Source organism: Pygocentrus nattereri, chromosome 16 (genome assembly GCF_015220715.1).
Source record: "Pygocentrus nattereri isolate fPygNat1 chromosome 16, fPygNat1.pri, whole genome shotgun sequence".
NCBI classification, from domain to species: Eukaryota; Metazoa; Chordata; class Actinopteri; order Characiformes; family Serrasalmidae; genus Pygocentrus; species Pygocentrus nattereri.
Genome location: NC_051226.1, coordinates 18,310,938 through 18,337,201, shown reverse-complemented (window position 1 = coordinate 18,337,201; position 26,264 = coordinate 18,310,938). Strand labels below are relative to the sequence as shown.

At 38.8% G+C, this 26,264-nt stretch overlaps 3 protein-coding genes and 2 non-coding genes across 11 annotated transcripts; 1 reads left to right on the top strand and 4 right to left on the bottom strand.

Annotated features, from left to right (window-relative positions):
- Positions 1-719: 719 nt before the first annotated feature.
- On the bottom strand, positions 720-12,220 carry zgc:152891 (uncharacterized protein LOC767741 homolog). Of its 2 annotated transcripts, none has more exons than XM_017698630.2 (15): positions 11,902-12,220; positions 10,327-10,493; positions 8,791-9,004; positions 8,396-8,477; positions 8,214-8,303; positions 7,997-8,112; positions 7,704-7,876; positions 5,726-5,869; positions 5,261-5,464; positions 4,950-5,036; positions 4,381-4,550; positions 4,160-4,281; positions 3,685-3,785; positions 1,362-1,532; positions 720-1,091 (listed from the first exon to the last, which is right to left on the bottom strand). In XM_017698630.2, exons 2-15 carry the CDS (start codon positions 10,471-10,473, stop codon positions 912-914), a joined length of 2,001 nt encoding a protein of 666 aa, XP_017554119.1. In that variant the 5' UTR covers positions 10,474-10,493; positions 11,902-12,220; the 3' UTR covers positions 720-911. The 2 variants fall into 2 exon arrangements, with proteins under 2 accessions (XP_017554119.1, XP_017554121.1); XM_017698632.2 differs by having other exon boundaries at positions 5,726-5,797.
- On the bottom strand, positions 12,172-12,243 carry trnae-cuc. Its single transcript has one exon. It is a non-coding gene; the product is annotated as a tRNA-Glu (tRNA).
- A 472-nt stretch (positions 12,244-12,715) lies between these two features.
- On the top strand, positions 12,716-12,787 carry trnaw-cca. Its single transcript has one exon. It is a non-coding gene; the product is annotated as a tRNA-Trp (tRNA).
- Positions 12,788-13,275: 488 nt separating this feature from the next.
- tpst1l (tyrosylprotein sulfotransferase 1, like) lies at positions 13,276-20,733 on the bottom strand. Of its 6 annotated transcripts, none has more exons than XM_017698633.2 (6): positions 20,421-20,733; positions 17,458-18,708; positions 15,515-15,713; positions 15,247-15,287; positions 14,090-14,167; positions 13,276-13,576 (listed from the first exon to the last, which is right to left on the bottom strand). In XM_017698633.2, the coding sequence occupies exons 2-5, from the start codon at positions 18,282-18,284 to the stop codon at positions 14,146-14,148; spliced, it is 1,089 nt and encodes a 362-aa protein (XP_017554122.1). In that variant the 5' UTR covers positions 18,285-18,708; positions 20,421-20,733; the 3' UTR covers positions 13,276-13,576; positions 14,090-14,145. The 6 variants fall into 6 exon arrangements, with proteins under 6 accessions (XP_017554122.1, XP_017554123.1, XP_037402093.1 ...); XM_017698634.2 differs by lacking the exon at positions 20,421-20,733 and adding an exon at positions 20,103-20,370; XM_037546196.1 differs by lacking the exon at positions 20,421-20,733 and adding an exon at positions 19,416-20,065 and having other exon boundaries at positions 14,052-14,167.
- A 1,820-nt stretch (positions 20,734-22,553) lies between these two features.
- Positions 22,554-26,171, bottom strand: LOC108427927 (calcitonin gene-related peptide-receptor component protein). The gene is made up of 6 exons (XM_017698515.1): positions 26,105-26,171; positions 24,907-24,943; positions 24,640-24,738; positions 23,589-23,683; positions 23,110-23,167; positions 22,554-22,926 (listed from the first exon to the last, which is right to left on the bottom strand). Exons 1-6 carry the CDS (start codon positions 26,110-26,112, stop codon positions 22,786-22,788), a joined length of 438 nt encoding a protein of 145 aa, XP_017554004.1. The 5' UTR covers positions 26,113-26,171; the 3' UTR covers positions 22,554-22,785.
- Positions 26,172-26,264: the final 93 nt, after the last annotated feature.

The following is a 26,264-nucleotide window of genomic DNA, read 5'->3' as shown; positions in this document are numbered from 1 at the left end:
CACCCATATGTTAAAGGAATGAACAGCCAGCCACAGTGTGAAACATTTGACAACCCACCAAGTGCTAATTAGCTACTCTGTCCAGCACAGATTGGTCAGCTAGTTAAGGGCCATGCCCTGTACTGACAGCAGCCGCTAACGCTGCCTGGCCAACTGGGCTAAGAAGCTAGTTTTCATATTATTTGAACTATAGTAATCCACTATACATTGCATAATGCCATAGAAGAGCCATGTTGGTTCTCTGAAGAACCTATAAATGTGTGGTTCTGTAAGGACCTATTTTTCTAAACAAAATATACGAGTGTGAAGTTCTACATAATGTGAACCCTAAATAGGTAAAGGCCCTTAACATTATGTGAAGGTTCTTTAAATCTTAAAAGGTTCTTCATGCTCACTCACCTTGTTTACAAAAATGATTCTTTTATGGCAACACTTGAAGAACTTTTTTGAACACTTAATATTGTAAAATAAATTCTGTTATCTCATCTACAGTAATGTGAGTTAGACACTTTTGTAGCATTCAAACAGAGAAAACATTAGGCCTGTGTAACTGAGGCTAGAGCATGTGGAGTTTTGTGATGCTTATTTCACGTTTTCATTCCGCCGTTATCCACTTATGTTTCAAGAAAAAATATCCAGTGGACTATCTTGCATTTAACCTTGAAATGATCTTGAATTATATGAAAAGAGTGCATGAAATTTTATTTTTTATGCATCATTACATCAGAGTTACATATGTATAGGATCACAGAACTGTAGCCGGGAAACTACTCATTCATATAACATTTACCTTGTATTTAAACTTGTATTTTGTATTCATATTTTGAGAGATCTTGAGAGAAATTGGATAAAAAGAGCATATTGTATTATAAGCGTATTATTAAAAAATTAAAGCACATAAAGTAATGCTTTCAAATAGCCACACTGTTTTCAATGTTATTGGGGGAGAGATAGGGGTACGGAAGCTCCATTTTGCTGTTCCTCTTGGTGATGTCCTCAGCAATGGCTCTCAGCTCTTTCTGTACTGTCTCTACAAGCTTGCAAACATCACCGCTCCTGAAGTACTGCTCACGATAATGGCACAAGAGCACCTAGAAGAGAAGGAGCAACAATATGGATATTATCAACACTATACCAGTATAAACCCAAGCTTGAAATAAAAGCAATTTATAGAGCTAGATCAGTGTAAAATCAGCTTCTCACCAGGGTCAGGACACTGCGTATCCTTTAGATATATTTTACCAGTAAATTTATCTCATCATTACCATTATGTATACGTGCATCATAGACCATCTGGTGTAATACATAATGGTAATGATGAGATTAACGTAATATTAAGCATCTTACAAATATTCACTCACATAGTCAGCAGCAGGCTGTGACAGAAGTAACAGTATAGTGAGCACGCTGCAGGTTGAGTTAATATCCGGGAGAAAAGACAGAAGCTCTTCCTCGGTCACTGACCCTTTGACCTCAGGAGGGGGGCGTGACATCACGGCCGGGCAGTTTGGTATCCACAGGTTGAAGTCCACCTGAATTTTTCATAGTGAATCATAAACAGAGGCATTGTACAGTAATGATATATTACATGAATAATTTAGGGAATAATCTGATTTACACAGTTTTCCACTTAGAAATGTAGTCAATCAGCCAAGATGTGTTTGGTGTCCAAATTTCACACCTGCTAGGCTAACGGTGCTAACACAATACTCAATAGTCACCCAAACAAATATGTTCCACTTTGCAAAAACAGAACACAGAAATTTACAGATCGTCCTGGTACGTCACCAATGATTTCCTTTTGATGCCAACACATGAACGCTGTGGCAAACTAACTAGCAAGAGTTATTTTGAGAGATGTTCATTAAAGTTACAGTGTAAAATCTGTATATATGATGATCATATTTCACCTGATGATTACAAAGAAGAACTTCAACAGAATGTTCTGAAATCTACAGCTGCGGCAAGTGAATTTTTATGGATGACACTTCAAAGAAATGAATCAGTGGTAAACGTTATCTGCTTTTTCTCTGTCTTTGTTGTGCTCACTCTCATGCTACATACACGCTCTAAAAAGTGATGTGTTAAATAACAACACACTTTTGTTACCCGTTTTAACACATATTGTGATTTGACACGTTCTATGTTAAAAGTTACGCAAAATGTGCCATCTGTAACTAGGTACAGAAATATTTCAACATATTTTGTGACTAAAGTAACTCAAACTGTCTCCAACAAAACACACTGATGTGTCTAGTAAGAGACTTAATGTTTTGTTTTTTAATGCATCTATTTTTGGAGTGTACACTTTTAAAGATAATTCTTCAAAACTTCTTTAGTAAAGACAATATAGAACCAGGCACACTGAAAGAACAGTTGGCATGCTTGAAAGGTCCTTTACATGGTGAAATGATTCTTCATATTGATGAAGAATGTCTTGGATATGGTTCTATATAGCCAAAAAAAGGTTCTTCTATCATTACAATGTCAATCTTTTAACAATAGAAGAACCCTTTTTGGTGCTACGTACAACCCTTTCCAAAAACATTCTCCATCAATCTGAAGAAAGGACCCTGTAAGCATGCAGAGGGTTCTTTGAGTGATCATGGATTTATATACAACCTTTTTATTTACTAAAGAGCCCTTTAAGAACCATCTTTTTTCCATCCAGGATGTGGTTTGAGCAGGTTGAGAGAAGCTTTGGGCTTTTATGTTTTGGGTGATTAATTATCTTCAGTATTTGTTAACAAAGATAGCCTAACACTCTTCAGTTCTAAACTAAAGTAGCAAACTTTTCAGGTCAGTGGACAGTGAATGGAAAATCATGTAATTTTTTTGCCAAAAAATTATTTTAAATACATTACAATTCAGAAACGGATGGCATTTTTATCCTAGTGTTTGTGAATTAATTTTGTTTCAACAATCAGAGGTTACAAGTGTAAACCCAGGTTAGGTTATGAGCTTGACCTGGCTGTTAAAACAAGGTAATATTCATCAAGCAATGTAACATACATCAGTGATAGCAAAAATGCTTCCTTGTGCAGTCTTGAGCAGACTGTCTCTGAATATTGTAGTGATGATGTGGAGCTTCCCAGCATTCCTTGCAGTTTTGTTAGTTTTTGTTCATTAGCTTTCATCTTTTCTTTTACTTGTTTTGGTATTTTAACTATAATGATGTTTTGTGGTTCAGTTAACTAGCTGATGCTGTAATGTGATAATCAAAAGGCATTGGGTTACCAACATCTTGCAGTTTTAACATCCGGTATAACTGCATGTACCTGTGGTAAATTGATATTCACTGCTGATGCAACAGTTTGCATGAATGTTTGTGTTTTGCTACCAGAAACTAGATATATAGATATGTCATCTTTGACAATAAATTTTCTGGTTGTACTATATAAGATACCAAAACTGAAGGTCCTCAGACAGCTGTGGGTGCATAATACTGCACTTTATAAATACAGGGGTTTTACAAATAAATAGCACAAATACAGTAATGTACTGTATTTAGAGTATGGTCATTTTATAATACAGTATTAGTACTGTAAATATACACTAAATTACCATAGAAAATGCAGCCAGTAAATCACCTCAATGTAACACTGTTTTTGCAGCCTGATAAACACTGGCCATTTTATATTCAGAAGCCATCTCTGTACATTCACTATAACAATAAGAACACACCTGTGAAAAGTTGACAGCTGCATGCAGTGCCGAGCAGGAGAAGATCACCATGGTGACAAACTTGCTCAGTTCTGCGGTGGTCTGAAATGATTGTGGAAAACCTGGAGGAAATGATTAGTTGGATGATTTATAGATATTCAGTCAGATATATAGACTGGTGATTACGGCATATTGTAATTGTATATTGTCATCATCACATCAAAGTCTTGTAACCATTTTTTCCAGTTAAATTTTTTAACTCCTTTTAAAAAACTCTAATTGCACTACACATTGTTTTCATGGTGAATGGACCAGTAGAAATGGTCTAACATTACATTTTATTATTATTCCACATTAATCTCACTACATGAATGTACATTAAAATTAAGAACATTTTATCCATCACTGATAAGGTTACCGTTTCAGAGATACAAGGCTCTGTTATAACAGTGATAGTACACCGATTCATAATTTTGTTTCAGATTTAATGTTTCACCTGTGTGAGTGAAGCTAAGCAACCCCTCAGTGAAGATCTCTTGGATCCAACTCTGTAGCTCACAGTCCTGTTGGATATCCTGGTCACTACAGTAATAGAGGTTCACCCAGCTCACCACAAACCTGCCAAGAACATGCATCAAAGACAAATTTGAACTGATATCAGTGCCACATTAGTGAAGGTGGGATTTAACTATCATGTTGCTAAATCTCTTAAAGCACCTGTGAAGGGCATTCCACACCCTAAGAGCATCTTGTGCATAGTAACAGTTGGCCAGTTTGTCCAGTCCTCTCTCTTTCAGGTCATCCGGGACACACATTGAAGTGTAGCGTAGTTGGTGTGTCCCCCGAGCAAGCAAAAGGGGTGCAGCCTTCAGGCCACAGCCTATGGCCTAATGTACAGAAGATAAATTGAGTTCACTGGTAAACAAATAAGCAGTTCTGGTTAGAAGTCCAACAGTCTACAACTGCTAATACATTTGCTTAAATAGACACTTGTCTTATTCTACCTTTCACACATATGTAATTATCTTGTGAAAATACCTTATTAGGGTTATTTTTGAATGATCTACTACCTAAAATGAACAAAACACCAAACTTAATCATACTTCAACAAACACTTTTGTAAAGAAATCTTCTGGCCTTTTTTCCCCACAACAAAAATCACAAGTCTACATAATATTAAAATGTTCTTTTATTGTCATCTTAAAATATTTTTACTACCCTCAAAACTGACACATGCACTCCCACAGATTTAAATCAGCAGAGTAATGGAATATAAAGATATCAACCTTGTCAAATACACCATTAGGGGCTAGAAGAGCGGTTCGAGCCTGGATATTGATCTGGAGACAGGTCTTTAAATGAGGCATCAGAAGCTTAAAAACAGGAGTGTAAAGAAAGATCCAAACACATATTACAACCACAAACAAATCAAATCATTATTACCCACATCATTAATATAAAATATTCTGTCTATTTTCAGTTGCAACCAATCACAGGGTAAATTTCTTAATAGTTCAACAACTTAGATAGTTAAAATAATCTTTGCAGATGGCATCCTTTAGTAACAGCATTGCGCTGGGTGTTTCTTCCTACATACCTGGTGCAGAGGGTGTATTTCCGGCAACCTTCTGAGAGTAGCCACGCAGCACACTTCTCCTATCATGTGCGTACGCAGGAAATGAGAGAGCAGCTGGTGAACTTGGAAATCTGAGTTACGAACCCACATCTTTGCTAAAAGCCAGTCAGGTTCAGGGTCCGAAGGCAGGAACAGAGGGTTCTGTGGACCAGCAGTCCTCTGGAGCTAGCATCAAAGCAGCAGGAGGCTGATTTACTCAAGAACATCAGACTATTAATTCTTACATTATCTGACTTTATTGATACATTGCCTAACACTCAATAACAGCCAATTAAAAGATGTGCTGCACAATGATTCATTTGAAAGTGCATCACATTGTTTGGGATTAAATTTTCTCCCACTTCAGAATTGTAAGTATTGATACATGCCTTAATTGTAATATGTCTATAAATAATCTTATTAAAGGATTGGTTACAATATACACACCTGGATAGCAATGGGCTTCAGCTGTCCATGTTGGTTGTAGTGCAGGAGGCACAGAGGAGCAGCCAGGTACGTCTGTTTGCCATTGATAACATTAGCAGGCAACTGATCAAGTATCTCATAGTCCAGGAGAAATATAGCTCCTCTCTATTATGCAAATATATCACATAGAAATATTACACTGACATTTGCAATTACATATTAACTTCAATGTGCCAAATTAACACACATCTGAATGTTTTAAATATGTAATTTGTATTCTATGTTCAATAAGATATGCATGTTCATGTGCACTCACTATTTTTTAGGAACCCCTCTATGTACTTTCATTCACTGGCTACTTTATGAGCTTCACACACCTCACTGGTTCCTCCTCTACCGCAAGCCAAAGATCAGGATTTTTACATCCAACCCTCTAAGACTTACTTTGAAACACTGCTATAAAATCTCTTCATGTCAAGAAGTGCTTAATGTGACACTCTGAACTGATATGATTGTGTTTTTTTTTTTGCTCTCTTTCTTCAAATGATCATTTAATGAAGTGTTTATTATTTAGTATGATTCAATTTCATTAACAGATCTGACACTTCTGGATATCAGTTACATTAAAATACTGTAGAAAATTCACCTATGATGTGTGCATAGTGGTACAAAAAACCTTATTTTTTATGTTATTTTTGCATAAATTAAAAATACCAGCTTCCCTTTACACTGTGTCAAAACTTCATGATAAACAGACCAATAGAAATACTCAAAAATTACTTAGAATAAAATCTTGTTACATTACCTTACATTGAATATTAAGAGGGTTTTTCCTTCTCCTCTAAAGTTTTGTTTTTTGTGGAACAAGGTTTGCTTATGGCAATGACTATATAGGCATCTATATAAAGGAACAGGGTTTGACTATTGCAGATACCCAGTCCATTGAAATATGACTGGAATGGCAATTTGAAGTGTTAATCTTTGTATAATGCTTATTCTTTGAGGCTGTGCCCTTGAGGCCTTATCGGTGACCCTGTAATATGGACTATTTTACCAAATTAGTTCAAACTGTGGTACAACAGTAAAAACAATAACAAAAAAAATGTATTCAGACCATAGATATTTACAAGGATTGTGATAAAATCTATTATAATAATAAGTGATAAGTAATAAGTGTATGTAAGTAAGTAAGTATGTATATAAGCCAAGTATATATAAAAATCATAATTTATAGGGTACTTTCAACTGAATGACTGAATTTTTCATTAGTTTAGTTAAATGCTGCCTCTAAAACACAGAGAGTTTTATTCTATATGTAGAGCCTTATTTTAGCCATACCCATTCATTTTATTTGATAAAGTGAGACTACATTGCTGTCCATTTTGAGCACATGGTGAGCAATCAGATCCCACTGTTTTAAGTAAATGCAGCCCAAAGTCTGAAAATCGGTGCATAACCTTAAAAACTGTCACAGTAGTGACAGTTCTTGTGATGTAATGAAAAATATTCTGATTTTATGTGTATACAACTGTTCAAAGATGTGTCTGTGAAACATTTGGTAATGTTGTGGTAGAGTTGTGGTAGCGACAAAATGGAATGGTTAATTATTTCTTTTAATAAACTTAGACATAATTAAGGTATAAAATCACTCAAACCCGGTTTAGTCTGTTAAAAGTCTGAAATGTGTTTTAAACTCAGGCGCTGAACCAATTTGGTAAAATGATTCGTATTGTCATCAGCAGTCTTGTAGTCAGAAAGTTGTCATCATTGGTCAGTTTCTGACTACGAGACTGGACAAGATTATGTTTGAGTAGTGAATCATTCTCAGGAACAGCAACATTGCTGGAGTTTTATGCAAGTCAGTGTCACTGACTTGTTTGAGAGTACCATGTAAAAACCTCCAGGCAAATGAGTTGACCACAGATGAAGTGATAATGCCTAAAATGTGCATGGAAAAACAGGAGTTGTATATCAGAAAAACTGAGCTACAAACACATACTTCCAACTCCTGCTCCAGAGATGAACCCACAGGCAGGAAATCCCTCAGCATCTCAGATGTAACCGGTAGGTTCGTGGGAAGGCTGTGGATCTGTCTGATCTGTAGAGGATTGCATCCATTAAGACACTGATAACCAAAGAAGGCGTCATCTCTCCAATGAGCCTGAACATACCCTGAGAAAAAGAGAGAAAGAATAAACAGAGAGTAGCTGTAATTCTAGAGGTATGATGGTGTCATATTATTTGCATTGGGGTTATGAGTAAAGCAGACAAAACCGTCACTGTCTGGCGTACTAGCAACTGCATTATCTTTTCCATTGTGGATGAACAGGATCCCCAGCTCTTCCAGACTGCTCCAAGGTTCTGCCCTGTCCGTAAACCCTCTAAGATAATTCAAGTTGGTACCCGGGCTGGGAGACAGACACAAGAACTTTAGCAATATCACTGATGTCCACTGCACAGACCTTCTTGGAGAAATATGTCTAGTCATATGTGTCTGATGTAAGTCTACCTTTGTCGAGTGTAGCTCAAATTGGGGCCAAGGGATTGTGAGCTGGTCATATCTATACAACGAATGCTACCTTCAGCAAACGTGCTCCATCTACAGTAAAAAAACAAACATGCTGAACTTCTTGTGTGTAAGAATGGTTTGAAGAGCTGTGGTTTGAGTGTGAAAGTGGCCTGATGTCATACTTGATGAGTTGTTGTTTTGTCTGCAGCTCCCTGGCTCTGTGCTCTCTCAGTATCTGCAGAGTTTCCCCCTTTGGCAGGCACACTAATAGTAATTAAAGAAGCAGACAAAAAACAGAGATAATGTTTTAAAAGGCAAAAAAGAGCCACTATTTCAGGGCTTCAGATCCAACTTCCTTGTTTAATTTGTTTATTGTTACCCTCTGCTTCCTTTTTATTTCCATATTTAGATATCAGTGACTTCTCTAGGCACTACAACATTCTAGCATTGTCAAAAGTCATGTGTCATATGTTCATGTTGGGTGTTCTTTAGTAATTCCTTAGAGTTTTCATTGTGAATCATGCACAATTATGATGAACAGTGGAAAACTCAGGCATGGAAGTAACACACAGCTTGCCTCTATTGCTGCGAAGCTCAACATCACCATCTGCAGTCTTGATCCACTTGTTGCAGGGGAAGTGCTCCACCTCTGCAGCATCAGCTCTCGGTTTCAGCTGCACGTCCAGACAGTGCCAGTTCAAATTGGGAAAGCCAGGCCGAGTCTCAAGACGCAACCGCACCAGAACCACTGTGCCAACCTCCTTTTCAGGCTTGACCACAACAGTGCAGGTCTGTATCAAAGAGAAGAAAGATGATTAAACCAAGCATATACATCAGCAGTGTAACTAGGATCTTATTGGTCCCAGTGCAAAAAACCAGTTTATGCCCTCCAAAATAAAAAATTATCAGTGACTAAAAAAAACAACGTCTTAAAGAGGAATTCCCCAAAAATCAACTATTAAGATATAAACAAATTCATTCTGAGAGGTAAGTGTTTGAAATGAGATGGAGCACTACAGCAAAACTTACTGAGTCTGATTTTGGTGATAAGAACCAGGGTTCACAATGCCTACAACGCAAATATAGTCATCTTACTTATAATCCAAAATGACCATGAAAACTACGTCTTCTGAAGTTGTTTTTTTTTAATGTATAGTGGAATAATAATAAAATAGTGATGAATATAACATTTTTCTTTGGGTATTATTTTGCCTTACAATGTCTTGCATGTGCCTCTCTGCCATGAATGAGCTTTAAAAAATACATTATTATACTCCAAAACATTATTTCAAAACCATCGTAAAACAACAACTCACATCAGACAATGTATTCATAGCTATTTCAAGCAACAACTCTCAATGGGAGCTTTTCAAAGTATTAAACGTTTCAGTCCCTATAACCACCACTGTGAACAATTCTGAATCAGCAAATTTCTCCAGAAAGGCTCAGTTTACCAACTCTGAATGTCTTTGTTTGCATCTTAATGATTTAATCTTACAGACACTCAGTAGACAAAATCAGTAGAATTCCCCTTTAGCCAGTTTGGTGCTTCTTATTTTGACTAACAATTGAAGTAATTATTGTGCCTAGCAACGAGTTCATAAATAGCAGGGAATAGTTTCGTAACTACCAGCAAGTGCTTCACATCTGTACTGTGCTTCACATCCGACCTTGCACTCAATAACTGCAACTTACATACACTGTACTGCTGCTGTCGGAACACTACTGTTTACATCTATTACTTGCAACATGCACTTTATGAGCCGCTGCTCTACATACTTGCACATACGCACATGTACCTTTAATTTTCTTTCAACTTTGCACATATAACTGTACTTTTTTACTATTGTTTTTGGTGTTATTCTTATATTTTCTATTTTTTTTCTATTTTCTTATTGTAAGATTATATTAAGATTATATTTGGTGAATGGAGGAACAGCAAAGGTAGAATTTCATTGTACATTATAACTGCCTGTTTCTGCTGTGCACATGACAATAAAACTCTTGAATTTTATGTCATTGAGGAAAACCAAGACTTGGCTTTCTTTTGTGTTAGATTGATCCAATGTCAGTGAGAAAGTGTGCATTTTAAAAAACAAAATGAAGGACTTACTGAACCAGGCAGGAGGCATTGTCCATCTGGAACTACTCTCACTGGTGGACATTCACATTGAGAACCGATCAGTGAGACCCAAAGGGTGTTATACGTTCCCGCGAGAGGCCCAGGTGAAGTTCGAATTGTCACCTGAAATTCCTCCATTTGACTTCACGTGAACAATTCTAAAATATGAAGGACAGAAATTATGTACGTCCTAAACTACATCATAATATACATCCTGATTTCTGCACATACACCTATAAATATGTAATCATTTAGAACCTGGCAGGTATTACAGTTTTGCAGATCAATGTATGATTGCTCCTATAAGCCAGGATCAGTTGTAAATTAATTTTATTCATACCCCAGAAACAATCCGGAATGCCATCATTTGCATATACAGCTGACAAGAGACACCCACATTTGAATTGTAAATAACACCTACATTTCATCCAACAACAAAGACAAAGGGCTACTGAAAAACATTGAAGTGAAAAATAGCAAATGAAACAGCTCTTAAATTTTTCACAAATTTAAAGTGGGATTTCAGTTGTTCAATTTACAACATGAAGCGTTACAAGCTTCATTTTAATTTTCCTATAAACAGAGAAGCTTTCTGTTGTGCCCTCTTGAAGTTGCACTACTTTACCCAGTTAATTTCATCATTAGTTTCAGTGGTACAGGTTTCATTTCAAGTCATGCTGAACTATCAATCTACCTGTCACCCGAATTATTCACAATTCACACACTGATCAGTAACAGTGTGGTGAGTGACACTTTATATTAATAATATTTTTTTATATAATACTGTTCATCAACCTCAGGTCGAGAAATGTGAGTATCATTACATGCACATCAATATTGTTATATTTATTAAAGCAATATACTTCTTAACCAAGACCTTTTTCCCGGTGAACCATAAAAGATAGATGCAAGTTTCAGGATGAAAATAATAACGGATCTATCTTGGACCTATATACGAAAAACGCATTAAACAGTTGAAGCTGTGTAATCCACTGTACGTTTGGAAAATGTGCTTACCTGATTGTGTATTCAAGTCTGCTAAGATGCTGAGTTGGTTAACCAAGAACTGAGAAGTATACCCTACTGATTTTCTGATTTTTTTCTGACATTGCGCATTGGATGCACAAAAAATCTGATATCAGACTTCCTTTTGTGATATTAGGCTTCCTTTACTTCATCACCGTTTACACGCACGCGTATCTCGGATCTAGCACAGATAAGCGTATGTGTTAAGGGGGTGAGAGAGAGAATCGCACGTACAGAGTGAGAATACCACTTCATCTACTTCAGCTAATTAAATGCCTTTAGACTGAGACTTGGACGTTTTACCGTTTGATCGTCAGAACCAACAACGAAGCTCAAAACTGGACATCATGAAACCCTGGCTAGGCGTTACTCAGATAAACACTGGGAACGCAGTATTAAAAAACAAGACCTACTTGATAAAACATTATTTGGGGACAGCTCAGTCTCTGAACCCTGAGGGCATGCCCCCGACAACCCCATCCCCCCAACCCCAATCATATGCTTTGATTCCATCTATTACACAAGAGTAAAGTGACTAACCTGCTGTTCAGATTGCAGTCTCGGTTGTACGATGCGACTCTCCTGTACTCTGCACAGTGTTTCTCTTAGCGTGTGGGTGGCTGAGCTTACTTTATACACTCTTCCTGTATCCCGAGTTATATGACCTTTATGAATGTGGTAGGCCTCATTTTCCTACCACGGATCGACTGTAGTGTGATGCTTTTAACGATCAGACAGAGCCATCGATTCCCACCGTGTGCTACGACAGTCTAAAGGTTTTAGTTCACCCGAAAATATCGCAAAACGTCGTTCCCTGACCGGGAATCGAACCCGGGCCGCGGCGGTGAGAGCGCCGAATCCTAACCACTAGACCACCAGGGAGCTATACAGCAAACCCGTACAGTAGACATTATAAAAGGTAATTTGTCACATAACTTGATAATTTCTCAGCCTTGCCAAATGACCGGTAGGATAACGTTACACGGGAGCTACCGGCTCGACAGTGAAAAGATATCAGAGCACTCCTGATACGTGATATTCATGATCCAGCAGTCGCATAAAACCACTCAGTTGGACTTAACGTTACTGCCCGAAGACTCCAGCTAATAATAACACAACTATGTAAATGACTTAAAAATGTTTCAACCAACTCAGTGGTCTAATGTTGCTTAGAGGTAACATTAATACATAACGAGACCAGTAACGTTACAGACGTGAGACACTACAGCACCCCCTAAACTACTTCGTCTGCGCTCATTCCAACTGCTAGTTAACGTTGCAGCTCCGTAGGACCTAAAGAGTGCAGCATTATCCTAACCGGTTTGAATGGCCACACAAGCCTACTCAACACACTGACCTCGTGGCGCAACGGTAGCGCGTCTGACTCCAGATCAGAAGGTTGCGTGTTCAAATCACGTCGGGGTCAACTCTTTTCCTTAGTTACTCTGATATTATAAAAACGACACCTACATGCAGTTGTTGAGTGAAGTCGCTACTTCCCAGTCTTTCTTACAGTCAGCTACGCTTTTCTCCTGGGACCACCGAACAGCCAACAAAGTATATTATGGAGCTTCAAACATTTCAGCAGGTACCTCCATTTGCTCATTCTTTCTTCCCGTTACTGATTCAGTGGTACTCCTACCCACAAGATCACCATCCAGACATGGAGAAATTCCTAAGGAATGGCAGTTGAATACAGCTCAATTGGATGTTCATGAAATTATTGCACAAGCACACTACTATCTGAATTCAGGAAACTCACAATAAATAAGAAATTAAAGATAAGCTGGTTTGTGAAGAAAATAGAAATGATTTACAGATTTTTAGAGCTGTACTTAAGTCTCAGCACCACTGCAAATAACATTATCAAAAAGAAGACAAACAAGCGCAACGGGGAAAAAAATGCACAAGATGTAATCTTAAAATAAGAATTTTTAATAAATTTATTTTCTTCCTTCAAGACACTTAAAACAAATTACGGTACTGGCCAACAGGCTGTTTGGCTTAATATTTTGTGAACATGTTTTCAAATGCACCAGTCATTCATAGGCAGGGAGGGCCAACACATAGGACGAAATTTCAGTGTAACGTCTTGTGTCTGCTTCCTACATACACATCTAAGGCAGCATTCAACAGTTCGTGAAAGGTGAATCAGGTCTTCCATGTTGGATTAGCTGGGATGAAACACATCTGTGTTTGCTTTGCCTCCCTGAAGCTGAGAACAGGAGAAAAAAAAAACAAACATAAGAGTAGTCAAGAGTATGTGCAGAACATTTACTTCCTCTTTCAACAGTTTTGTGTAGGGGGGGAAAAAAAAATCCAACATTAAGGGACCCCTTTCAGATAAGATCATTGCAGTCAGCAATTCAGCTCAACAGTGCAGAAACAAATGTCAAGAGAGATTAAATTTTCTGCAAGGTGAGAAACCCTTATCTTTAGATGGGATGCAGACTAATTTCTAAAAATGTTATGCCTTTATGAAGAATAGTGAAACTGCTGATTAAAATGATCCCAAGAGTGACAGACTACATGTCCAAAAGTTTGTAGATACCTGCATATTCAACATTTCTCCTGAAATTAAGGATATTAATGGGGAATATTAAAGATATTGATAAGGATTTTCCCCCTCTTACTGCAGTAACAGCTTCTACTCTTCTGGGAAGGATTTACAGTAGATGCTATAACATTACTGTGTGGATTTGATAGCTTTCAGCCGTATGCACATTACTGAGGTCAGGTGCTGATGTTGGATAATTAGTTTTGGATCACAAATGCCTCTTCAACTCATCCCAAAGATCCCAGAGTCCTGCAGGGGACGGAGGTAAAAAATAAATAAATAAATAATTCGAGCGAACGTTTTGCAGTTCATATGCACATTCTCTTTCATTCCTGGTCACCATTTCTTAAATCAATCATTCACTCGTTTTCTTTACTTCGTGGGTACGTTTTTGCTTATTCATGATCACGATTTTCTAATTCGTTCTCTCGCTTTCTTTTAACCGTGGTCATGTTTGATTTTCAACTGAATGCATACTGTTTATTTGGTAACAGCTCCCTGAGACTGACGGGTTTTCATTTGTTAGACTGATGAACAGAGATGCTCATCAGGCCTGATTCGGATTTGGGGGGTTATGAGGAAACTGCAGCTTCTCTTCACAGCAAACGGCCCATGGTGTTTCTGCTCCTGGTCAAACGACGATGTTAGAGAGCATCATGTAATTACAAGAAATGATCAGCGTTTCAACATCCTCACATTAATATATGTACATCCAATACATAGATCTATTAAACTCTCTCGCCATTTGACCTCATCCCACATGAATGTTTGTGTGTGTTTAATGAGTTTACTGAAATGTTGACACTGGTGTGATGGTCTCCAACACTGCAGCTTGTCACGGGAGCAAAAGCAGCGCTAAGTGGTCGTGCTGCATCTGTATCTCTTAAATATGATCATTAGAAAGTGTAGTTTAGTGACAATTGTGGTTGTAGTTTGTTATCTTCTTTCATTTCATCACCAAACTACAGCCACACGCTGATGAATCTGAGGGCCCTTAAAAAGAGGAGCTGCAGTTTCCTCTTAACGCCCCAAATCAAATTCGGACCTGATGAGCATCTCTGTCCATCATTTCATCAATATAACTCCTCAAAACCAATCAGACAGTCTCAGGGAGCTGTTACTCCTGCACAGGACAAATAAAACAAACTGTATCTACTACACTGATTTTGCACACAAATAAAAAAAATAAACAACGTGCGTTACGTTAAAAATGAAACATGACAACTATTAAAAGAAAACAAGGGAATGATTTAAGAAATTGTCACCACAAATAAAAGAAAACGAGTATGTACTACCTGCAAAACATTCACTCAATTTTATTTTTTTACCTTCGTCCCCTCCAGGGCTCCATAGATGGTGCTCCATCACTCTAGAAAAAAAAAGGAAAAAAAATGGGGGGAAAAAAAAGGAAAAACGGTTCCACGGTTTCACAGCCCAATGTTAAGGAACTTTATACACAAGGTGTTTAAGCAATTCAACATTGCTTTCAGCAATCGGTGCACTTTAAAGTTGCTGCATTCACTAATTACAAGGAGTGCTTGGCTACTTATGGACATGTAGTGCATTTCTTCTTCTGAAGCACGTCTTTGATCTTACCTGTTTAGTATTGTTCAGTAGTAAGGGGTCTGGCTTGCCATAGTCTGGAGGGTTGGCTAGAGGGTCATAACCAAGGCGTCTTAGCATTGGTGCAATGTCAGCCATGTCCTTCACCACATCATCTGGAATTTTGCCCACCCACTTAGACAGGGCCTCTGTATTCACTGGATTGACAACTTGGTCTGTTGACCGTTCAACTCTGCAACAAAAGTATACTGCTTTCAGTACTTTGTACTCCTGAAAATACTCTGGAGGTGGTGTACAAATCTTTTGTAAGAAGACAGGAATTACCAACAATAATCCCTGAATTTTTTGACACCAATGCAAATCATATTACTTTCATGGGTAACTTTGAAAATAATTTCAGAGATATAAATATTTCCCCATACTATCAACATGACTGCACATCAACTTTAACAGTGTCCTATATAAGAGTTTAAAAGATCATGTATAAACATTTGCTGCTTTGCCGCTATTGGAGGCCTCTGACGTTTTTGACAGAAGAGGACAAATGAATATTAATGAGTTAATTGTGGGTATTTTACAATCTTTCATGAGCAGATTATGTTCATATCAATACCATCCCAAATACACTGTGAATTTACCCCCATGTTCTAATCTAGGTCAAAAAGCAGGTGTGCATGGTTTTTCAAAAACACAGACAAAATCAAAAGTATGCTTACTTCTTAGTATTGGGGGCATTCATTCTACGCATCTTTCCATACATATAGCTGCAGGCTGAGGCTATTTCCTCTAAAGACTAAGTGAGCAAAAGTGAACCATGTCAATCAAAACTGAACCAAAGGTAAACTGTTTAAATGGCTAAACTCATCCTAAAAGTTGGTCTAACTGCATTACTATGCATAACAGCAAGACTAAGCATAACTATGTGCATGTTCAGATCTATTATTAAGATCTGGTCTAGAGCGACCTGACCAAAAGTGGACAGTGAGACATTATATCTGGCATTTCCATGTAAAAAATTCCCAAGTAATAAATTTGTTGCAGATTTTAAGATGTAAAGTTATGTGCAAGTATTACACATTTTCAAAACAACCACAGTAATGTAACAGAAAATGTTTGGGTAACTACTAGGGATCAACTGGGATTATCCATCCATCCATCCATCCATCCATCCATCCATTTTCTAAGCCGCTTCTCAGTCAGGGTCACGGGGGGGGTGCTGGAGCCCATCCCAGCAGTCTTCAGGCGGAATCGGGGGATTAGTCCGCATTTAATCATTGAATATGATTATAGGGTCCTTGATTTTAGCATTAATCTCTGATGATTATGGCCTAATTTGGTGAATGGAGGAACAGCAAAGAATTTCATTGTACAGTGAAACTGCCTGTTCTGCTGTGCATATGACAATAAAACTGTTGAACTGAATGTGAATCTAATGTCCCTCCGCAGATATACAAGTTTTAAATTATTAAAGGCTAAACAAAAGCAACTACAGCGGGTAAAAAAACTGCATATTCAAGACCTTCAGTGAGACTAGAACTGCTTTTCTCTGCTGAGAAACGTGGATTCATCTTATGAGGGGAGGTTCTATAATGTAATTTGTAAAGGCTTTGCCTGCGGTGTCTGTACAGAAATCCTGGGATGAAACATCAGAGCCCAGAGGTATACATCGCTGGCGCTGTGTAAGGAACCACACTCAGTGACGAGTACATGATGCACAGTCATGGCCATAAGCAGGTTGTTACTGAATTACTGTGAGGTTGATTCAAACAGGACTACTACAGAGGAAGCTCTAGCTTTAATGAATTACAGCAAGTGACATTCTCCAGAGCTCTAACTTGGTGTACAAACTATCTACATTGTACAATAAACATGAGTTAAAATCACGGATGTTTGCAATCACTTAAATTCTAGAACCTTCTCAAGTAAGAGTAATCAAGATTGAATAGTGCATTAATCTTAAAATGCTCTTTACTCACTTTGACAGCGACACCCCTCCAACTTTCCCAATGAGTTGCTCATGGTGCAGCACTGACGGGTCCCAGGGAAGATCCAGGAATTGCAGCAGCTTTCGCATCACTTGTTCTGGATGCAGCACCAGCTGTTCATAGTGCACAGGCAGACAGCTCCTCTCTGAAGCAGCCTGGCACTGGTCGTACATGACCTCTACGGCTTGGTTCCATTTCACCAAACAGTCCTTGTAACTACTCAAGTCGAATCCTGTGATGGTCACCTTGCGTGAGATCATGGAATGAACTGTGGCCCGGCCATCACGAAGCATTAGCACAAATTTGGCATTGGGGAAAAGTTTGGAGAGGTATGTAAGGGATTTCAGAGAAAAAGGGTCTTTGTTACACAGCCGCGGTGCAGGTTCACCATGACCCACAATGATCTCCAGCAGGAAGGCACGGATAGCTGAGTCCAGAACCTCGTCTGTAACACCAGCTTCATCCAGGCGGACCCTCTCACGGGCCGAGCGGCTCCAGGTGGCCTGCATGGCTAACAGACGTGGGATGACACGGGTCTCCTCTCCACAACGCACCTCAGGGTGGGCATCCAGCATGGCCCGCATTAAAGTGGTACCGCTACGAGGTACCCCACCGACAAAAATTAGAGGACTGTGTTCACTGTATTCTACAGGAACTGGCAAGGGGTAACTAAGATTCCTGTGAAGTTGTTGGCTTGCACCCCATGTACCCCGAGACCTTGTGTTTGGGCATTCTATGGCACCAAGACTGAGATAAAATACTGTGATTGAGCTGATGACCATACAGGCCAGTAAAACACGACGAGTCTGTTTCCTCATGGTGGGTGGGTGTGTGTGGGTGTGTGTGTGTGTGTGTGTGTGTGTGTGTGTAGGGAGGGATTTGGGAATGCAGGAATTCAGTAAAAATCCAGACGGTGGGAAAAGGGCCACTTTGGACCTCAGACAGTAGGAGTTGAGAAAGAAAACGTGTGGAGAAAAAGTAGAAAACACCAGGGAAGCAGTGTAGCAAAAGAGAAACTAAGCATGCAGCAAGGTAAGGAAGAGACAAAAGACAAAGAATAGAATACAGAGGGGGGAGGCAGATGGAAGGAAGGAATGCAGGCTAATAAAGGTAAGGGGTAGGGGGAGGGAAAAACAAAATGGTTAAAGAAGGTAAAAGCCTCTTAGATCTTTGCTTAAGGGCCGACTGATGAATCTTGGCTTGCTGAGTCAAGCCTCTGCTTGCTGATCAGCTCCATTGTCTCTGGAAAACGTGAAGAAAGAAAGCAGAGCATGTAAACATTTATTTAGCACCCATGACCATTACTACACTGACACAACATAAGCAATCTGTACTTCTTGGGGAATTCATTATTTTAAAAATTAACATGACATTTCTTAAAGCTAGCAAAAATGTTTTGACCAGAGCACACACTTAATTTACAAATGGTCTTACAGAGGTGCTAGAAAACAACAAGGATCCAAACTCAAAGTTAATTTGTGGTGCAAAGCCTATTGAAAGTATCAATAGGTCTTATACAAGAACACAGTAAACAGTGGTTCATTATAGAGAAACCTACTGACTCCTGTATCTTTACAACAGTGGTGACAGAAACAAGGGGTCGGGATGTAGACAGCGCAAATCTAGCTACATCAACGTGGTGGCAACCCTACAACACAATACAAAATCATGTTTCTCTGGATATTATTTTGCCTTATAACGACCTACATGTACGTCTCCGTCATGAATGGAGTCTCAAATACATTTTAGGCCAAAACCTAAAAATCAGTGAAATTCATCTTTAAAATACTGCATCTGTGCACATCCTACACAACCAACATCCCCGCCAAAGCAACAGGTTAAATAACGTGAATCCGGAAAACCTACACGGAGCAGATGTCTGCGACACACTGCGTTATCACGCACCAACCCGCAACATATTTTCATACAGTGGACATAACGTTACTTACCTGTTTTTGACGGAGCTGCGGTCAGCTTTTTATTCGTCGGCTTATTGCTGGAAATTTCCCGGTCCACCTTAAATGGTGCAGCAGTTACAGACACCAGAATGTAAGTGCTGCACATTTTAAGGTGGAACGGGAACATTCGAACAAGAAACTGACGAACAGGAAGCCAGCCTTAAATTCGTTTTATTTTAACAGTCCAAGTGATTGACTGATGGCGACACGGCTGCAGTGAAGTCTCAATGTTCGCCATTCCCCACACATCCGCAGAAGCATGGTGCCCAAACACACAGCGTAACGTGCTAAGCTAACGGTACCTCCAGCGTTATTTACCGAGAAATCATACCTCGTCGAGTTTTCATGTCAGTGAAAAATGCCTCCGCTCTGCTCATCGACACTGCGAGCTAGCCAGCGTGCTAACGTCAACTTACTGAAGTTGGGAGGCGAATAGTCCCAAGATAAAACGGCACATTACGGACGGCACCGTGGCATAAAAATGCGTGTGAGTGGGGATATTAATTTTTCTAGCTTCAGTTTAAATATAGATAGAGATGTAAATCCAGGGGGTTATGTTAACCTGGCGGGCGACCACGCTGGAGCGGCAATGTTGCTAACCTACATCGTGAAGCCCTGCTAACTTTTTTTTTTACCGCAGCGCAGGCTAATTAATGAAAACAAGACGGTTTAACTCACCGCAGTCCGACAGCAACTCCAGCTACATCCTCCAATCTCAAGCACTCATAAACTGAGGTGAAATGCAAATATTCAGGGCAATCTGAAGTGCTCACATGCAAATCAAGGCGAAATGGTAAAACGGTTAAAAACTATTTGTGAATCATTGTTTCCACGGTTCCGTTCACTGTGGCTCACAGAACGCTCTCAGCACACACACCGCAAGGAGCGAACTTCGCTCCACTTAAATTACAGCCGCTGTAGCTCCTCCACTAAGCTTTCAGCAGCTGCCTGCGACCTCAGTGCTCACTAGGGGCTGTGCAGACGTGTTACACTCACCTGCAGGTTGCATGAACATTAGGAAATTACATTTCGTTCGTCGTAGCTTGCTGTGATTTTCGTGTACACACAACAGGCACAAGGCCAAAAAAAAATGCACATATAAACGGTTAAGTGTCACCTGACCACTGACCCACAAGCGGTGAAACAAGAAGCAACAGAGAACTTAGTGAAAACAAACGTTGCCTGCTTCATGTTCAAAAGGCTGCATGTAGACAAATGAGAAAGACATCTCAAAATAACTACAGGTCACAGAAACAGGAATGAAACTAAAGCTCAGATGTTTTCGGTACTAGTTCTGTAACTACTCCAGTTAGTTATACCCTCTGCATTTGCAGCTAATAAGTGAAGGGAAGTATGGAGGGAGGAAGTATCTGTCCGCACCTACTCTAAAACGCACACATCCTTTTTCTCCCTTGACGCATTTGAACACCACAGCTAAGTCTCTCCATAAACCGCACTAGAGAACAGTTACTGGGCCCACATTTGAAATTTTTCTTGTATTTCTATAACATTTGTGTAGGTTTTTGTACTAAATGCAGTTCAGATTCATTTTTGCATGACCATTTTGACCTACCTCTCTTTATCCCTTAGATTTAAACAGGCTGTATCTTCCCTCATTCAAAAAGCAGTCTGGGCAGAAAAACTGGTTGGAGCTAACGTTAATGGGTGGATATATATACATATATAACATTATGACCACCTCCTTGTTTCCCATTTGATCAGCTTCACTTACTATATAGGTGCACTTTGTAGCTCTACAATTACAGACTGTAGTCCATCTGTTTCTCTGCATACATTTTTAGCCCCCTTTTGCCCTGTTCTTCAGTGGTCAGGACCCCCTGGACCCTCACAGAGCAGGTACTATTTGAGTGGTGGATCATTCTCAGCACTGCAGTAACATGATGGTGGTGTGTTACTGTTGTGCTGGTATGCATGGATCAGATATAGCAGTGCTGCTAGAGTTTTTAAACACTGTGTCCACTTTACTAGATGCACCTGCGTTGTTGGTCTACCCTGTAGATGTAAAGCCAGAGATGATAGCTCATCTCCTGCTGTACAGCGAGTTAAGCATCCTCTAATGCTTCATTGGTGGTCACAGGATGCTGCTCACAGGATATTTGAGGGTAATTGTCTATTCTCAGTCCAGCAGTGACACTGAGGTGTTTAAAAACTCCATCAGCACTGCTATATCTGATCCACTTGTACCAGCACATTGGTATATGTAAATATGTTGACTTTCTGACATCACAAAATCAGTGAATTCAAAATGGGCTGTTTTGGTAGCTTAGTTTTCATATATGGACTGTATGGGACGGTAATTAAATAGTACATTTTGTTTTGTTTTGTTTTTAAGTAAAGAAAATGCAGTTTTCCATGATTGGGGTACTTTAAGCTCATGTCAAACATTTACCACCTAAAACATTTTCTATGTGTGTGAATGAGAGGGAGGCAGGTGGAAAGGTGAAGATGCAAGGAGTAGAGGTCGTAAAGGTGGATGACTTCAAATATCTTGGGTCAACCATCCAGAGCAATGGACAGTGTAGAAAAGAGTTGAAGAAGAGGGTGCAGGCAGGATGGAGTGGGTGGAGACGGGTGTCAGGGCTGATGTGTGACAGAAGGATAACATCAAGAGTGAAAAGTTTTACAAGACTGTAGTGCGTCCTGCTATGATGTATGGTTTGGAGACTGTGGCTCTGTCTAAAAGACAGGAGGCTGAGCTGGAGGTGGCAGAGATGAAGATGCTGAGATTTTCATTGGGAGTGACAAGGATGGACAAGATTAGAAATGAGCAGATCAGAGGGACAGTGAAGGTGGAGCAGTTTGGAAATAAAGCCAGAGAGGCCAGGTTGAGATTTGGACATGTATTGAGGAGGAATAGTGGATATATTGGGCAAAGAATGTTGGAGATGGAGCTGCCGGGCAGAAGGAGAAGAGGTAGACATCAAAGAATGTTTATGGATGTAGTGAAGGTGGACATGGAGATGGTTGGTGTGAAAGTAGAGGAGGCAATGGATAGGGCAAGATGGAGGCAGATGATCCGCTGTGGCAACCCCTAAAGGGAGCAGCCGAAAAAAGAAGAAGAAGAAGACTAATGACCCAGGTCAAAGTAAATATCCTTTACAACCAAGATGCTGTGATGTTTCAGGTTTCATCATTTATTTATATATAAACATAACATACATGACAAACTCTCATTAATGTAATGAAAATCAAAATGCACCCAGTCAATAACATCACCCTCAGTCTTAGCTACCAACAGGGTGTCTTCTATTTTTAAGAAGAACCCATATAACAGACTAAGCAAATACATATTTCAAAACCAGGGGATATTATGTGTAATAAACCATTTCCAGAAACTGTATCACTGCTCTGTGCTTGCATCCATCTCAGCATCTCCAGGAGTATCTTCTTGCTGTGGATCTCCAGGAAGAATATCTGTGACCTTCTGAATAAGCTCATCTATCTGTTCTTCAGTCAACCTTTCTTCACTTTCTTCTACCATCTATGCAAGAAAGAACATGTTTATTATTGTTGCCAACAACTTGATACATGTCTTGGTTACTTAAAACCAGATAGTCTGATCTACTAAACCAGTGAAAGTTATATACTAAGGCAGAGAAAGAAAAGGCACAAAATAAAATAAAGAGAGAAACGAAAGAGAAAGCATATTATATCAAAGGCTGACCAGTTGGATCTCAACTGCTGTTTGTGGTCTGTGGTTGAGGAGCTGCAGCTTCTCAGCTCTGAAAAGAGACAGAGGAAAAAATATGAGACAGCAATCAGCTTATGGTAGCTGCAGGTTAAAGAACATTAAGTTAAGCAAACAAATTCTGGACATTGGCATAATGACAAGAGTTGGAATATGTACTGCACCACATAACACAAGTCAGCAAAGATCATTGTGCTGTAGCTCACAGAGAAAATTACAGAGCTCATCAGTATAGGGCAGACAAACCACACTCTGTAATTAGAGATACAAAGTGGACGCACACCACACCAGTCATATATGACATGGCAGATAAATTAAGTCACATACAGGTTTAGAACCAACCCCTGACGTTTTTAAATAAGAATGAAATGAAACTCAACATCGGGCCTGTGCGGAATACTGTGAGGCAACATAAACAGACAAACACTGACAGCATGATTTTCTGCTGTACTCACTTGGTGAGTTTGTGTGGCAGCATCGCAGTGAGGAATTCTTTCACTGTCTCAGGACTTTGGCGAGCACATGGTGTCTTGGAGAGATACTTTAGAGTCTTCAGAGGCAATAGACAGAGACAATGCAAAACAAAGCAAGCAAACATTTTATGGGTTATGAAAATCTTTTCAAACACAGCACAATATTATGATTATTCAAAAGGTGTGAGCTAAATTAATTTTTCAAGAAATTAATGGAGTCACCATAGATAATAAATTATTATTAGTATAAAATGGGCAATATCCTACAACCCCAATTCCAATGAAGTTGGGACGTTGTGTAAAACATAAATAAAAACAGAATACGATGATTTGCAAATCCATTTCAACCTATATTCGATTGAATACACTACAAAGACAAGATATTTAATGTTCAAACGGATAAACTTTATTGTTTTTTGCAAATATTCACTCATTTTGAATATGATGCCTATACATGTTTACCTTTTATACATGTTTCTTGTATTTTTTACTTTCAGGTCCATTATAAAGTTTATGTGGTTTTATGTACAAAAACAGTCATAATAGTAATTTTTACATGACCACTTCTGACCTCTTTTCATCCCCTAAAATTAAACAGCTGTTTTTTGTTAATGTGACTTTAAGACTGAGATACGTAAATAAACTCTGTTGTGATTGGCTGCTCTGTATTGTGCATCATTCAAAAAGTAGTCCAGGCTGCAACAGATTGTATAACTTCAGTGTAAACTAGTTGAGCTAAACTGCTGTACACTGAAATGGGAGGACATATTTAACTATGTTGGTTTTGCTAAAACACATAAACAAGGCAAGGCTGTTAGTAGTTTATTGTTTATTTACCTTTAAAAAAAAATAGATCATGGCCCAACAACATAGCCCTAATTACATTTATATTGCTTAACTTCTCAAAAAACAATGTTTGCAGCTAAGGAGACTGAATGGCATTAACTGGCTGCCGGGGAAAAAAATTAACAATGTGAACTCACTGCAACACAAGTACCGCATTGCCTTGTGAAATGGGCACTGGGTCACTAACCTCATACATTATTGTGTTAAGGTTCTGCTGTCCAGTGCTGTGCTTGTTTTTTACACTCTCTTTTCTCTTTTCTTTCAGTTCTGTTAGGAGCTGATAGACCTAGAAATGTGAAAACACAGACGCAAACACACAAAACCTCATCAATCTAATGTGTCTGAAAATACATCTGGTGTTCTTTATTCTCTCTGTGTATGGCTTAAGCAAACTACATGGTTTTCAATATGATTACTATTCAGCATGTTAAAAAAAACAGTGTTATTGTATTACCTCATAATTGCTGAGCATAGCGGCATTAGCATCCCTCCTGCAAAGAACACATGAAATATTATTAATATAATATCTTTAAAAATGGCCAAGTTGGCTGATAAACAAAATGCTAACCAAATTCATCTGATGAGGACTGACAGCAGCAGGATCCCATTTAAAGGGACATTCTGGCCCAAATAAAAAATGTAAACATTCCTACATCTGTAGTAAATGTACTTAAGTGGATCCTACAGCTGTACCTGAGTAGTCTCTAGAGTGAGATTTGTTTGGTTTAAAGGCTCCAAAAAAACTCTTCTACTGATGTATTTTGGAGGTGGGAGTAACTTTTGAAAAATCTGCTTTGGGGTGGATTTTTGGGGGCTGTTTTGCCATTTTTCTGTTAGTTGGTGACCATAGAATTAAGACAAATGCGTATTGTTACTGCTAGAAAGCAGAATATCTTATTGCATTAGTTAATATATAACTGTATTGTCTTCAAATCGTAACAATTATGATATAATTACAAATGAAGCAAATTACAGGAATTAGTAGTCAGTTTAGGAGGACAACCAGCTGAAAGCTAGAGAGCTAAAACCTGGATATCTATAAACATCTCCGTTTGGCTTCTTTTATACAGCTAAAATGGTTTTAAAACGTTTCTGTGGAATGATTTTGTTTGTCGACCGAGGCAAGAACTACAGCTATGCTAACTGGGGGATATATGACATAACAGAATACGACATAGCAAGACAAATAACATTTGAACTGTAGTTTTAAGCAGGAATTAATGCCCCTTTAAATATGCCGACCCATAAATGAATTCATCAACCAAAGATGGGCAGTAAAAAAGCGATAGAAACAGATGACTTCACACAAATATGAACTGCTTTAGCGTGTGACTGTCAGACAATGTAGACCTCTGCAAAAATAACCACAGACTTTAAGTCTTCATTTCCAAATAAGTATGAATATTTGCAAGAATTTGAATCTTGGGAGCCACAACTAACATTTTATTAGCTAGTTATTTGGACAGTTCGCACTAAACAGCTCGCCAAGCGGCACGCTAGTAAATTCTCTTAGTTTATTGTTTTTATTTTAGATTTCTTTATTGTATTACTCCAGTACTCCGGTGTAGGTAACCAAATACACAAAGGATCGACTGGTAAGACATTTCTAATTAAGTCATTTTAGAGCAAAATATCTTTAAACGAGCTCTTACACTTCCATTCTGCTGGCCTCGACGGTTCTGCTGCTGTAAACAGTCGAGCAGGAACAGTAGACCAAAAATGTTCGTTCCTAGAGCGAACTTGATTACGTTTAATTTAATTATAACAACATCAATAATAATAACAATAATAATAATAAGAAGAAGAAGAAGA